Source organism: Pelophylax lessonae, assembly GCF_965119305.1.
Source record: "Pelophylax lessonae genome assembly, chromosome: 5".
NCBI classification, from domain to species: domain Eukaryota; kingdom Metazoa; phylum Chordata; class Amphibia; order Anura; family Ranidae; genus Pelophylax; species Pelophylax lessonae.
In genome coordinates, this window is record NC_138772.1 from 494684743 (window position 1) to 494701368 (window position 16626).

Genomic DNA, 16626 nt, shown 5'->3' on the forward strand with positions numbered 1-16626 from the left:
TGTAATTGGGGATCGCAACCATCTGGTAAGAGGCTTGATTACGGTGGAGGGTATGTGTGTATGGTGAAACTCCTTAACTATTCACGTGGCTATCCACCCAGTAGGATGTTTTATTATCTTAAGAAAAATTAGATACACCTTCATTCCACTATATGCTTTCTTTGCTATTGGCACATAGACTTATTTCCATATTGAACTTTATGCTATGGGGGCGCTTATACGTTCTCGCTCCAAAGCCGGTTCTGTGTGTCCATAACACACACAGAGCACAGCTTTCTCCTCAGTGGCTGTGATTGATAGCAGCAGGAGCCAATGAGGATGGGGGGAGAGGACTCTGCTACCGTGCACATTGCTGGATCAAGATCAGACTCGGGTAAGTATGGGGGGGATGCATGCTGAAAGTTTTTTACCTTATTGCAGAGAATGCATTAAGGTAAAAAAAAAAAACCTTCTACCTTTAGAATCAGTTTAAACACATTTGAAACCTTCCCTGCCGAGCATGTGTATAAAGCTCTTGTCTTATTTTAAATATTATTGTGCAATAAATAACAAATTCCCAGTTATTAATCTTGCATTTGCACTTGGTTGATTTCTAGATTTTTCAAAGCTATATACAATACAACTATTCTAATAGCCGTGCCAAAAATGGGTGCACTATGTTGTACTAACAGAATCCAGGGTAACAGGATAATAGTCCTCTATATGAATAGCCTGGTGCCTGGTCATTTATTGTAATTAGTGTCTCTTTTTTGGTGATTATGTAATGTTCATTGTGAATGTGCATCGTTTGTACAGGCTGCCAAGCTACAGTATTTGTACTAGTAGATCTGACATGCCCAACAGGGACACAGCGGGCCACATGATCACTGATGTGTTTATTTCCAACAGGGAGTCTCTGTTGGGAGTAGAGTTTCCAAGAGAATAAATATATAACCTGGATAGCAATACATTTACAGGTATAATCCTGACTTTATTAGCTTATTAGTGTATGTAACTTGTCTACTCACACAGGGACTGCGTGTAGCGCTACCCCCGTAGGGGCAGCTGGTGATTGTGATCCGTCTCCCACCCGGCACAGCTAGGCACATGAATTTCCAGACACACTTCAGTCAAGAAATAGTCATTATAGTTTGTTTTGTTTTATTTTATTAAGGGAATAGAACTTTGATGGGGATAGGGTACATATGGGATGCCCAATTAATTGAAGATAGGAACTTTAGGGACTGTGCGATATACATTACTGTAATATTTATCCTCTTCTCTTCACTGTGGTTGAGGCCTCACACTGGCTCAGCCAGGCCCAAAGCAACTTCCCTTTGCAGGCAGTGGCCGAGGGCCCCTATGGTATAGCAAATTAAAATGGTAGTAGTTCTTAGTGCTAGCTGTCTCACATGTGGTTACTGCTCCGAGTACCACCTCTTCAGGCCCTGCCAGCCCTCCTGGCTGCAGCTGCCTGTTTCCACTGCCCCTGCTACCACAGTCCTCCTGACTGGCTCTGGCCCTATCCAAGACTGCTCTATCCCAGTCCTCTCAGGCATGTCTCCCAGTCCTCCTGACTGTGTGTCACTCACCAGCCCTCCTGGCTGTTCCTTGTTCCTCCTGGAGACTTGCCCAGCAGTGTTCTCCCGCTGTCCTCTCCTTGCCCTTGTGCCTCCTGTCTAGGATACCTCTGTGTGTTTTAGCAGGGACCTGTCCACACCCGAGCCCAGGCCCAAGATCATCCCCCCCCAGACTAGGGAGCTCTCTCAAAAGCCACAACAGCCTAACACTCCATCCACAGCTTCCAACCAAACACAACTCCTTCCCAGCTTGGCTGACCCAGAGTAGAGATGTATAGAACTGTTCGCCGGCGAACAGTTCCCGGCGAACTTAGCATGTTCGCGTTCGCCGCTGCCGGCGAACATATGCGATGTTCGGTCCGCCCCCCATAAGACATCATTGAGGCAAACTTTGACCCTGAACTTTACAGTCAGCAGACACATTTCCAGCCAATCAGCGTACCTCCCTCCCACACCCTCCCACCTCCTATAAATAAGCAAGGGCAGCATCCATCTTAGATCATTCTGAAGCAGTGTGTGTAGTGAGAGTAGGGAGAGCTGCTGCTGCTGCTGCTGCTGCTGTTAAGCTAGGGACAGTTAGTCAGTGTTCCTGGTCTTGCAGTGTTCTTGGTCCACTACTGCTGTAATATCAGCACCCCAAAAAGCCCTTCTAAGGGCTGGTATTTGTGGTTTTTTTTTTTTTTTTTATATATATATATATATATATACCTAGCGTCCCCAAAAGCCCTTTTAAGGGCTGGTAATTGAGTTGTTTCTTCATATATATATATATCTATATCTATCTAGTGTCCCCAAAAGCCCTTTTAAGGGCTGGTAATTGAGGATTTTTTTATTTATATATATACATATATATATATATATATACAGTGTCCCCAAAAGCCCTTTCAAGGGCTGGTAAGGTAATAGATTTTTTTCTTTATATATATATATATATATATATATCTATTGTACACTGCAGTTGCCTGCCCGCTGTGTGTGAGAGGCCACAGACCTACCACAGACTGTACTGTGTGCACACCACACTCATTTCGGGTGGCACAGGCACAGTACCTGGCATTTTAAAAAATATTTTTTTTTCCTCTGTCATAATTGCAGTGAGTGCTGTGTCAGGTCCACAGAGTGCACTGTACCCACTGCAGTGCACTGCCCACCACTGATATATATACGTTGGCACAGCATCTTGTTGCAATAAATTGAAAAAAAAAATATTTTTTATTATTGCAGTTGCCTGGGCTGCCAGTGACTGTCAGGTCCACAGAGTGTACTGTGCCCACTGCAGTGCCACTGTGTGCCCACCCACCACTGATATATAAGGTGGCACAGCAGCTTGCAAAGTAAAAAAAATATATATTTTTTTTTAAATTGCAGTTGCCTGGGTGCCAGTGACTGCTGTCAGGTCCACAGAGAGTGTACTGTGCCACTGCCCACCCACCACTGATATATAAGGTGGCACAGCAGCTTGCAAAGTAAAAAAAATATATATATTTTTTTAAATTGCAGTTGCCTGCGTGCCAGTGACTGCTGTCAGGTCCACAGAGAGTGTACTGTGCCACTGCCCACCCACCACTGATATATAAGGTGGCACAGCAGCTTGCAAAGTAAAATATATATATATATTTTTTTAAATTGCAGTTGCCTGGGTGCCAGTGACTGCTGTCAGGTCCACAGAGAGTGTACTGTGCCACTGCACACCCACCACTGATATATAAGGTGGCACAGCAGCTTGCAAAGTAAAAAAATATATATATATTTTTTAAATTGCAGTTGTCTGGGTGCCAGTGACTGCTGTCAGGTCCACAGAGAGTGTACTGTGCCACTGCCCACCCACCACTGATATATAAGGTGGCACAGCAGCTTGCACTCATAGTACAACAGTAACAACACATTAAAAAAAAAATGACAGGCAGAGGCAGGCCACCCCGCAAGGGCCGTCGTGGTCGTGGTGCTGTGATTTCCTTAGGCCCTAGAATAATGCCCAGTGTTCAGAGGCCACCACAGACCCTGAACTCAAAAAATTCTGAGGCCATAGTTGACTGGCTTACACAGGACACCTAATCGTCTACAGCTTCCGCTCGGAACCTTAATGCACCATCCTCCTCCAGCTCAGCTTCGGGCACCTCTCAATTTACCACTCGCCAGCCCGCCGGCACCACCACCAACACTAGCACCACAGCCGCTTCACTTGATCCGTCAGAGGAGTTATTTTCACATCAGTTTGAAGAAATAAGTGATGCGCAACTATTAGTGCCAGAGGATGTAGATAACGGGGATATGTCTCAGTCAGGCAGCATTATACACATGGACGTACATTGTGATGATGATGATGTTGTACATGCTGCTGCTGCCTTTGCTGAGTTGTCAAGTGAAGCGGCTGATGATGATGATGTGTCTGTGGATGTCACCTGGGTGCCTGCTCGAAGAGCAGAAGAAGAGGGGGAAAGTTCAGATGGGGAGACAGAGAGGAGGAGGAGACGAGTTGGAAGCAGGGGGAGGAGGTCATCGCAAGGAGCTAGTGGCGCAGTCAGACAGCATGTAGATTCGGCACCCGGGGTCAGCCAGACAGCACGCCAATCAACGCAAGCTGTTGCCACCACCAGAATGCCGTCCTTGCAAAGCTCAGCAGTGTGGCATTTTTTTTGTGTGTCTGCCTCTGATATCAGCGATGCCATTTGTAACCTGTGCCAAAAGAAACTGAGTCGTGGGAAGTCCAACACCCACCTAGGTACAACTGCTTTGCGAAGGCACATGATCTCACATCACAAACGCCTATGGGATCAACACATGAGTAAAAGCAGCACACAAACTGAAAGCCACCATCCTCCTCCTGGTCCAGCATCTTCAGCCACGTCAACCACTGCTGTCCTCCATGCCCCCTATCAACAACCCGCCCCTCCGCCTCTCACCTTCAGCAGTTCCTGCTCGTCACCTGCCCACAGTCAGGTGTCTGTGAAGGAAATGTTTGAGCGCAAAAAGCCAATCTCGCAGAGTCACCCCCTTGCCCGGCGTCTGACAGCTGGCTTGTCGGAACTCTTAGCCCGCCAGCTTTTACCATACAAGCTGGTGGAGTCTGAGGCCTTCAAAAAATTTGTCGCTATTGGGACACCGCAGTGGAAGGTACCCGGCCGAAATTATTTTTCACAAAAGGCAATCCCCAACCTGTACTCTATTGTGGAAAAGGAAATCATGTCACGTCTGGCACACAGTGTTGGGGCAAGGGTCCATCTGACCACTGATAGCTGGTCTGCAAAGCACGGTCAGGGCAGGTATATAACGTACACTGCGCATTGGGTAAACCTGCTGGCGGCTGCCAAGCATGGAATGCGTGGCTCTGCTGCAGAGGAGTTGGTGACACCGCCACGACTTGCAGGCAGGCCTGCTGCCACCTCCTCTACTCCTCCTACTCCATCCTCTTTGCTAACCTCCTCGGCTGAGTCCTCTTCTGCTGTTGCGTCTTGCTCCACACCAACTGCACCCCCCCAGCTCCCCAGGGGCTATTCCACATGCCGGATACGACAGTGTCACGCTGTCTTGGGGTTGACTTGCCTGAAAGCAGAGAGTCACACCGGACCAGCACTACTGTCCGCCCTGAATGCACAGGTGGATCAGTGGCTGACCCCGCACCAACTGGAGATCGGCAAAGTGGTGTGTGACAACGGGAGCAATTTGTTGGCGGCATTGAATTTGGGCAAGTTGACACATGTGCCGTGCATGGCACATGTGTTGAATCTGATTGTGCAACGTTTTGTGCAGAAGTACCCAGGCTTACAGGACGTCCTCAAGCAGGCCAGGAAGGTGTGTGGCCATTTCAGGCGTTCCTACACGGCCATGGCGCACTTTGCAGATATTCAGCGGCGAAACAACATGCCAGTGAGGCGCTTGATTTGCGACAGCCCGACACGTTGGAATTCAACACTGCTAATGTTCGACCGCCTGCTCCAACAAGAAAAAGCGGTCAACGAGTATTTGTATGACCGGGGTGCTAGGACAGCCTCTGCGGAGCTGGGTATTTTTTTGCCACGCTACTGGACACTCATGCGCAATGCCTGTAGGCTCATGCGTCCTTTTGAGGAGGTGACAAACCTAGTGAGTCGCACTGAAGGCACCATCAGCGACATCATCCCATATGTTTTTTTCCTGGAGCGTGCCCTGCGAAGAGTGCTGGATCAGGCCGTAGATGAGCGTGAAGAGGAAGAGGAAGAGTTGTGGTCACCATCACCACCACCAGAAACAGCCTTACCATCGATTGCTGGACCTGCGGCAACACTGGAAGAGGAGTGTGAGGAAGAGGAGTCAGAGGAGGAATGTGGCTTTGAGGAGGAGGAACACCAACCACAGCAGGCATCCCAGGGTGCTAGTTGTCACCTATCTGGTACCCGTGGTGTTGTACGTGGCTGGGGGGAAGAACACACCTTCAATGACATCAGTGAGGACGAGGAATTGGACATGAGTAGCTCGGCATCCAACCTTGTGCAAATGGGGTCTTTCATGCTGTCATGCCTGTTGAGAGACCCTCGTATAAAAAGGCTGAAGGAGAACGACCTGTACTGGGTGGCCACGCTACTAGACCCCCGGTATAAGCAGAAAGTCTGTGACATGTTACCCAATTACCGGCAGTCGCAAAGGATGCAGCAGCTACAAAATAAGTTAAAAACTATGCTCTACACAGCGTATAAGGGTGATGTCACAGCACAACGGGAATCCAACAGGGGAAGAGGTGAAAGTAATCCTCCTCCTACCACCACAACCACGCCGGCAAGGACAGGACGCTTTACAGACGTCTTGTTGATGGAGGACATGCGGAGCTTTTTTAGTCCTATGCATCGCCACAGCCCTTCGGGGTCCACCCTCAGAGAACGACTCGACCGACAGGTAGCAGACTACCTTGCCTTAACTGCAGATATCGACACTCTGAGGAGCGATGAACCCCTTGACTACTGGGTGTGCAGGCTTGACCTGTGGCCTGAGCTATCCCAGTTTGCCATTGAACTTCTGGCCTGCCCCGCTTCAAGTGTGCTGTCAGAAAGGACCTTCAGCGCAGCAGGAGGTATTGTCACTGAGAAGAGAAGTCGCCTAGGTCAAAAAAGTCTTGATTACCTCACGTTTATTAAGATGAATGAGGCATGGATCCCGAAGGGACTGACAGTGGGGGATGCATTTGACTAAAAAAGGCCTGGTGATGACTGAGATGCCTTGGCCTAAAAATGGTCCACACGCTGCTGTATATAATCATTCTCTGCATGCCGGATGACTTACGTGACGTCTCCGCCACCAACTACGGTTCAAGCAGCAATGTTTTAGTGCACTTTCTGCCTTAAAACCTCAATTTTTCAGGCCGCTGCTACAGCAGCGGCTGCAACAATACCTACTTTTTCATGCATGTGTACATGCCTAATTTTTCTGGCCTCTGGTGCTACACTGTGGCTGCAAAAAAACAAAAAACAAAAAAAAAGGCACATACATGTGTCAATTCCCCTTCGTGATCGTTACCTTGTCGTGGTGAAGGGGCTTGCGTATCACAATGAAGCCATCACCTCTAGGATTGTGTTGGCACACCCCAGATGATAAGGTCGTTGCTTCATTGTGTACAGACCAAAAGCGATCCGCAGGATAATTTTTCATAAAAAAAAACATTCATTTTCTTTCATTCTTTCTGCGGAGCTGGGTATTTTTTGGCCGCGTTACTGAATGCTCATGAACAATGGCTGTAGGCTCATGCGTCCTTTTGCAGAGATGACAACCCTGGTGGTCAGTCGAACCCAAGGCAACATCATCGACCTCATCCCATATGCGTTTTTTCTGGAGCGTGCCCTGCGAAGAGTACTGGATCAGGCTGTAGATGAGCATGAAGAGGAAGAGTTGTGGTCCTCATCACCACCAGAAGCAGCCTTGTCGTTGTCAATTGCTGGACCTGTGGCAACGCAGAGAGAGGAGTCTGAAGAAGAGAAGTCAGAGGAGGAAGGTGGCTTTGAGGAGGTGGAATACCAGCCACAGCAGGCGTCCCAGGGGGCTTGTTCTCACCTTTCGGGGACCCTTGGTGTTGTATGTGGCTGGGTGGAGGAAGAGACCTTCAATGATGTCAGTGAGGACAAGGAACGGGACATGGCTAGCTTGGTATCCAACCTTGTGCAAATTGGGAGTTTGCGGTTGTGCAAATGGACTGACTGACTGTTAAACGGGGAGTTTGGTCTGTCAGAGTTTGGTCTGTCACTGTGAAGCGGGCGACGGGCGTAACCCTTACACTACTTGACCGATAAAACATCATACCTGATCGTATTCACACACTGGATGTTTTAGTGCTGGTTTACACTGCCGCTACCACTAAAGTAGCGTCGCTTCCAGTGCGACTTTGGCGCGACTTAGCGCGACTTTGGCGCGACCTCATCGCGAGGTGACTTTTTATTTGGCCAATCACAATATCATGTTTTGTGACCGTCACCTAATTTCCTTTTCCTGTTTTTTGTTTTACATATTTCCCCATGTGTGCAGTGTTGTCTGTGTCATAGCTCAACTGATAGGCATGTTTGCCTTGGCATATCATATTTCAGCTTGCCAGAAAGAAAAAAAGACAGCTGGAAAGACACTGCATTAGTTTTCTACTAAAAATCATAAGAAAAATGCTGTTTTTTTTGGGTTGTGGACATACTACAGAGCTGAAACTTGACAGGTACACTTTTTAGACCCCCCAGACACTAAATACAAAAAATGACATGCCTGCCTAAAAAAATGCCCGATAAATGCCTGCAAGAGAAAAAGCCAGCCGCAGAGAAGCCGTATTCCTGAAAATATAAGAAAAATGCTGTTTTTTAGGGGTTCTGGACATGCTACAGAGCTGAAACTTGACAGGTACACTTTTGTGACCCCCCAGACACTAAATACAAAAAATGACATGCCTGCCTAAAAAAATGCCCGATAAATGCCTGCAAGAGAAAAAGACAGCCGCAGAGAAGCCGTATTCCTGAAAATATAAGAAAAATGCTGTTTTTTAGGGGTTCTGGACATGCTACAGAGCTGAAACTTGACAGGTACACTTTTGTGACCCCCCAGACACTAAATACAAAAAATGACATGCCTGCCTAAAAAAATGCCCGATAAATGCCTGCAAGAGAAAAAGACAGCCGCAGAGAAGCCGTATTCCTGAAAATATAAGAAAAATGCTGTTTTTTAGGGGTTCTGGACATGCTACAGAGCTGAAACTTGACAGGTACACTTTTGTGACCCCCCAGACACTAAATACAAAAAATGACATGCCTGCCTAAAAAAATGCCCGATAAATGCCTGCAAGAGAAAAAGACAGCCGCAGAGAAGCCGTATTCCTGAAAATATAAGAAAAATGCTGTTTTTTAGGGGTTCTGGACATGCTACAAAGCTGAAACTTGACAGGTACACTTTTGTGACCCCCCAGACACTAAATACAAAAAATGACATGCCTGCCTAAAAAATGCCCGATAAATGCCTGCAAGAGAAAAAGACAGCCGCAGAGAAGCCGTATTCCTGAAAATATAAGAAAAATGCTGTTTTTTAGGGGTTATGGACATGCTACAGAGCTGAAACTTGACAGGTACACTTTTGTGACCCCCCAGACACTAAATACAAAAAATGACATGCCTGCCTAAAAAAATGCCCGATAAATGCCTGCAAGAGAAAAAGACAGCCGCAGAGAAGCCGTATTCCTGAAAATATAAGAAAAATGCTGTTTTTTAGGGGTTCTGGACATGCTACAGAGCTGAAACTTGACAGGTACACTTTTGTGACCCCCCAGACACTAAATACAAAAAATGACATGCCTGCCTAAAAAAATGCCCGATAAATGCCTGCAAGAGAAAAAGACAGCCGCAGAGAAGCCGTATTCCTGAAAATATAATAAAAATGCTGTTTTTTAGGGGTTCTGGACATGCTACAGAGCTGAAACTTGACAGGTACACTTTTTAGACCCCCCAGACACTAAATACAAAAAATGACATGCCTGCCTAAAAAAATGCCTGCTAAATGCCTGCAAGAGAAAAAGCCAGCCGCAGAGAAGCCATATTCCTGAAAATATAAGAAAAATGCTGTTTTTTAGGGGTTCTGGACATGCTACAGAGCTGAAACTTGACAGGTACACTTTTGTGACCCCCCAGACACTAAATACAAAAAATGACATGCCTGCCTAAAAAAATGCCCGCTAAATGCCTGCAAGAGAAAAAGCCAGCCGCAGAGAAGCCATATTCCTGAAAATATAAGAAAAATGCTGTTTTTTAGGGGTTCTGGACATGCTACAGAGCTGAAACTTCACAGGTACACTTTTTAGACCCCCCAGATGCTAAATCCAAAGAAATTTTTTATTTTTATTTTTTTTTAATTTTTCCAATAATTGGCTCTCTATCAAAAAATTATAATTTTTAAGAACTTTTTTTTGCGTGATCCCTCTCCGGCATGCCACAGTCCAGGTGTTAGTCCCCTTGAAACAACTTTTCCATCACTATTGTGGCCAGAAAGAGTCCCTGTGTGTTTTAAAATTCGCCTGCCTATTGAAGTCTATGGCGGTTCGCCCGGTTCGCCGGTTCGCGAACATTTGCCGATGTTCGCGTTCGCCGTTCGCGAACCGCGAATTTTAGGTTCGCGACATCACTAACCCAGAGTAACTGAGGGGCCTGCCCCCTGCCAATTCAAGTTGGGGATTGGTCAGGGACCTCAGAAAACTCCAGGCAACTCAAAACATTCGAGAAGTACGGGGAGGTCTCAGTGATGCTGCCTGTGAGTCATCCAGCTCTTCTTCGCTTCTGCCCAACCCAGGAAAAAACACAGATAGGCTTGGCTGCCAGCAAAAAAACTTTACTTACACTTAAACACCAAAAACCTATCTACAATTATAGCACTAGAGGGTGCTACATGCGTAAGTTATGAAAGTCGCATGTTAGAGCAAGCTTAGTCTAAACAAACTATTCAAAGTGTCAGGAAACCTGGACAGAGACTTTAAGAAACCAAACCTGAATAAGAGTAGCCCAATCATTTTCTTGCATTGTACACCTGTCCTCCACTTTGGCAGTGACTATGTGACCAATACCTCAGCAGATGGCAGACAAGGAAATGTAAGGATTATCACTCTACTGAAATTTGGGATAAAAAGTATTACAGCTCCTCACTTGAACTCGGTTTCTATTTACAGCCTAAAGATGTCCATAAACAAACCAGGTGGATGAAGGAATCTAGGCACGGACATTGTATTCTGACAGCAGCATCCTTTCAGAATGCACTGTTTTTTGGCCGCAGCCACTGATAGAGAAACAACTTTCAACCTGTCCCTTTAAAGGAAGTCAATTAAATGAGCAACTTCTCTTGAGCAGGGGCCGCAACATGCTGATCGAAATCCAGCTGATCCACCTGCTGAACCAGCCAAATTTCGATCAGTGTATGGCCAGCTTTAGCCTCCAGGGGCAAGTTTCTTCTTTGCTAAGTGGTAGGAATAGCCTTGCCCATGGCCCCTTAGCTAGAGAATCTTCTTATGTGTCTTGTGGGCATTTAGTTATTGTTTAAAAGTGCCCAGTTTGCTACAGGATACAAAGTAATATGAGAACCCTTTAAACTGTAAGAAACTGATAGGACTTGTCTCCAAATATAAAGCGATAATACCAAACACAGGTTTTGCCATTTAGAAAGAAAGCAGATGCTTTGTACATACCTCCGGTCAGCATGAGCGCACACTTGCACATGCAGTTGTCGTTATCCGCGTCTTTTGTACTGAAATCAGCCCCATGTAAGATCAGACTGCTTTGCTTTCCTGCTGTTCCGCTGTGACCCTTTAAGTATAATCTAGAACAGACCACAAGACAAAAAATAAGCTGTTAATGCCTAATTAAGGAATATTCGCTTTTTTAACATCAAGTCTCACTTAAGGTAAAGGACCAAACCAGTGTAAACTCTGACCCGAACTATATTATAACAATAGATTCATAGATATTAGTCAATGAGTTTACTAGAGGGAATAAATACAGTATATGAAGGGGTTATCCATATATGCCTACACACTGCAGTACTTCCATTTTAGTGGAACAGCAGAGTAATTGTGCTTTAGCACTGTGTAAGCCTGTGGATGGAGCTTTATCCAATGCTACTCTGGCATAATTCCCCTCCACCACCCCAAAGGGTCCTTTTTGTCTCCTCCTGAAGAAATGGGTGGTCCATACTCCAGGATAGTTTGGCACTTGCAAACAATGTTCTGTCCAGAAGTTCTTTGTGGATTGAACTGCATGAAATTGTGATGGACTTTTTTTCAACCAGACTAACTATGTAACTGTGAGGGAATTTACTAAAATTGGAGAGTACAAAATCTGGTGCAGCTCTACGTAGACACAATTTAGCTTCTAGGTTTTATTGTTAAAGCCTAATTGAATAAGCTGAATTTAGAAGCTGATTTACTATCATGCGCAGCTGCACCAGATTCTGAGATTAACTAAGTTCGATAACATTGACCATTGTTCAACTAGGAGAAGGACCAATATTCTGGATCGTAGAGGGGCCAGTGTGTGGGATACAGTGGGGGACAGGGGATGAAAAATTCTCTGAAACTCTAAAAGCTGAGCCAATGTTTTATATATACATTTTAAACTGATGTTTTACATTTTTTTTGCAGTATACATATACAATCTTTAAAATAAATATTTAATACATCACTAAATATTCCCAGGGCATTATGAGGTAGCAAAGGAGACAGAAAAACTGTAGCACCCTCAATTGTGGCTAGCCTTGTCTAACTAAAACTCACTGAGATGAGTCATTTAGTTGTGTGCAAAGTGTAGCTTGAGCTATGGAGGTTGTGTACAGGCTTTTTTTAAAACAGACTGCAAAGTGTTTTTGATTCCCGACCTTAGTAAATTATTGGAGCAAAACCACTACATATTCTGTTAAAAATAATTTTTCAGTTTTCTATAAGAAATAAGAATGAGATAGAAAAAGATACAACGAACAAAGAAAATTTAAATAATGATTGCTTTTTCCAACATTTATTCCATATATCTATGCAACAATCTGCGTTGACCGTAGACTAGTGTCATCTACACAGGATTTTGGGTAAATGGTTGATGTTTAGTCATGCTTAAATTGCACTCTGTATTTTCTTCTCATTATGTCAAGGATACAATGTGACGATTAATGTGTGTTTCATTGGCCATGTTGTGTATTAAGAGCTTAGCAGCGCTCATTTTTCACTTGAGACAAAACAAACAGCTTTCACGGTGCTGACTGAAGTACGCTTTCAGATTCCTGTATCCTACTGCATCGTGTCAGCATCATCTGTCTCCACAAAGAGTGCAAGCACCAAACATAATAAATACTGCATCATTAACATAGCTACACAAGTGTTCATTTGGGAAGCGGTGACTTAAATGTATGCTTTAGTCAAACTTGACAATTTAACAATTAAAGTACAGGAGGAAACATCCAAGTTGCCCATTATCTTGCTTCTTTGTGATGCCATCACTTGAGTACCTTCCAAGCTACCTCTCTCTTTTAATCTTATGGTAACCATGGCTCAGCAGTAGATCTACAGACATACTCTTTATGTGCAGGTTCCTACCTATTCATCCCTAGGCAAATATGACTTACAATATGATTTACTTACCACCCTTTATGCAAATGTTTGCTTTTGTAAACTATTAAAACCTTGCACATTTGGAGATAGCTCTTAGTCACTTGTATGGAGCTACTTTTCAGCTGTAGACACTAATCTGAGAAATGGTTTTAGGTGGCTAAGTCTTGTGACTCATTTTAAAACCCAATTGCAGAAAAACTGAAATATACAGTAAATAGTGCATTGAACATCAGTTATCTTACTTCTCAGTCTTGATGCCAAACACCTCTTCCTAAGCCATCCTGCAGTTTAATAGCTTAACCACTTCCGGACGCCCTATAGGTGTTTGAGGCTGGGAAAGTGGTTGCATTATCCTGACCGAAACGTCATATGACGGCGGCAGGATAATGCGCTCTGCATGCCCCCCGCAGAGCGCATCGGTGATGCGGCATGTCAGTCTGACTCCCCGCATCTCTGATCTCGGTAAAGAGCCTACTGACGTAGGCTCTTTACCATGTGACCAGCCGTGTCACGGCTGGTCACATAATAAACAGGAAGAGCCGTTGATCGTTTTTCCTTAGTACGTGCCTGACAGGCACGAGTAAAGGAGCGCCAATCTGCGGCTCTCCTGACAGGTGGGGGTCAGCACTGGTAATCAGATCATTGATTACCAGTGCAGACCCTCGGGGGGGGGTGCCACTAGAACCACCAGGGATGCCCACCCATGACCCCAGGGATGCCCACCCATGACCCCAGGGATGCCCACTATGGCCATCAGGGATGGCAATCAGGGCTCAGGGAGCCCCCCATTGCCCTCAGGGAGCCCCCCATTGCCCTCCCCATCAGTGCTGCCCGCCAGTGCCCTCCCCATCAGTGCTGCCCACCAGTGCCCATCATTGCCATATATCAGTGCCGACCCACCAGTGCCCATTATTGCCCACCAGTGCCGCCTATCAGTGCCCATTAGTGCCCATCAGTGCTGCCTGTCAGTGACGATCAGTGCCACCTATCAGTGCCCACCAGTGCTGCCTATCAGTGCCCATTAATGTCCATCAGTGCCACCTATCAGTGCCCATCAATGCTGCCTATCAGTGCCCAGCAGTGCCGCCTATCAGTGCCCACCAATGCTGCATATCAGTGCTACCTATCAGTGCCACATATCAGTGCCTATCAGTGCCGCCTATCAGTGCCACCTATCAGTGCCACCCCATCAGTGCCACCCCATCAGTGCCTCCTCATCAGTGCCTGTCAGTGCAGTCTCATCAGTGCTCATCAGTGCAGGAAAAAACATATTTATTTACAAAATTGTATAACAAAAAAACGTTTTCTTTTTTTCAAACTTTTCGGTCTTTTTTTTATTTGTTTAGCAAAAAAGAAAATACCTTGTGGTGATCAAATGCCACCAAAAGAAAGCTCTATTTGTGGGGGAAAATTACATAAATTTGGTTTAGGTACAGTGTTGCATGACTGCGCCATTGTCATTCAAAATGCAACAGCGCTGAAAGGTGAAAATTGGCCTGGGCAGGAAGGGGGTGAAAGTGCCCTGTATTGAAGTTGTTAAAGTCACAGTTTTAATTATAAGCCAAGTTAATATTGCCTCCACCAACAGGAGATGTCAGAATCAAACAGGCAAGTAAAATAGACATTTGGATATTTTTTTTCATACCAGAGGTTAATTAGAGGGGCATGCTAATATCCTGGAGTTGGGCTTAAAATTTAAGGTGTGTTTATGTTGCCACAGTCCTTTTTTTTGTATCCACTCACAATGTCAGTCGTAAACACCGGAAACTATAAAGAGAAATTACACCATAATTTGTAAATGTTTGTTGGCTTGGTGCTTCCTTCTGTAGACCAGCTGTCGTAGGTAATAGCCCCTGGGTGTCTTATATAAGATAGGGTCCTGCCTGCACAATGCCCTTTTCCTATCTGCATTTGTCTCCTTTTTTACTTAACGATCCATCATGGCCTCTCACATTCGATCACTGGAGTAAGAAAATTGAGTGAAGATTACAATTGTGTGATAAACAGGCTCAGTGAGCTCTAAACCTTGGGAAGTTTATTATGCAAATTTTGACTTCTGCAATGAAGGTCCAACATTAACATATGCATACACACGCTGCTTTGTTGGTCTGCAGTGAAGAATAGTGAGATGTGGTAAGGGGTATGTCAGCTCATGACTTGATGAAGGTGATGCTTTATAATAGAGCACCCAAAATGTTGCTTTTGCTCCTGGGAAGACATTGAAAAGTACGTACAAACACCTAAAGGTGCACATGCATTTTATTTATGTCATTTTTTTTTCTATTACCAAGGACAGGTGCACTTTAAATATGCTTTATGTCTACTGATTTCTGAATCTGGTAGTGCAAAACAGAAAAGAGGTAGATACAACTGAAGGCGATTTTCATTTGAACATACTAACAGGAGGCATTGACTTTCCAAAAATAGCCAAGGACTATGTGATGTCTCTGTTTTTACCTAAAATCAGAAGTCGTAAGACAGACTGTTTGTTAGCAGAGATGCTATTCTAAATACTAATGGCACTAATAAGAGCAGTCTTAAGCTGAATTCCAGGAAGAAACTAAAATAACACTATTTAATCAAGCTGTGCATTCAATACAAAATTAATAAATGTAATTTATATTTAATCTGAAGTTGTCGTGTTAACTTGCTAAACCCACTGCAGAGCAGAACCATGATGTTTTGCCCAAATGCAGTGAAGTTGGCAGAGTGGTCCAAGGCCTGGTATGCATTCTGGGAGAGGTATTTAGGTCATGTAATCAGCTATACAGAATTGCATATCTTTTTGTATATAAATATTTTCACGTAGATGTATTTAAATCGTATATTTTGCTGTGTTTCTGGAGTTCAGTATTAAAATGTAAGTTCACCTTTCCATAAAAGATTAAAAGGTGAACTAAATCTTATATAGTCCCTCTGGGTTCCCACTGCACTGCCCCCTTCTTTGGTAATGAGATGTCAGTGCTGGTATAGATTTGAAATCCCCAGTCTACTTCCCCTTCTTTCTGTTGGGCTTCTGGGAAAGATCAGCGTGACTCCAGTTGGTAAGCACCAGCATGTGACTGCTTTGACCATTTGAATGAGAGTTACATTTACTCACCCATGGAGTTTAGTGCAGCTGGGACCAGGTGGGTTGGGGATGGCGTAGGGTTTTATGGCACTTTTCCACTGCAAGTACCGACTCGGCTCTACTCGGCCCTGCTTGGCCCTGTTTGGTTCTCCACTGCATGGTACCACATGGTACGGTGTTGGAATGGTTCGGTACGGTTTGGTATGGTTTGCTTTTCCACTAAAGTAGTACTAAAGTAAGTGGGTGGGATAACAATGATTCTCTGACCAATCAGTGGCTAGTAGTGACTGCATGCAAAGGATTGTGGGATATGGTACCGGTATGGTACCTCTTGGAACCACAATCGAGGTGGTACTGTTTTAGAGAGCCGTACCGTTCGGTTCCATGTAGTGGAAAAGCGCCGCCGTACCGTACCGAAGTGTTCCTATACC

The 16626-nt window shown here is 45.0% G+C and overlaps 1 protein-coding gene across 1 annotated transcript in view; it reads right to left on the reverse strand.

Moving 5' to 3' along the window:
* Window positions 1–16626, reverse strand: part of ANGPT1 (angiopoietin 1) — a 460247-nt gene that overhangs the window by 21660 nt on the left and 421961 nt on the right. Inside the window, exon 8 of the mRNA XM_082257926.1 lies at window positions 11218–11348. Coding sequence (XP_082114052.1) covers window positions 11218–11348 — 131 coding nt within the window. The remainder of the gene's footprint in view (window positions 1–11217; window positions 11349–16626) is intronic.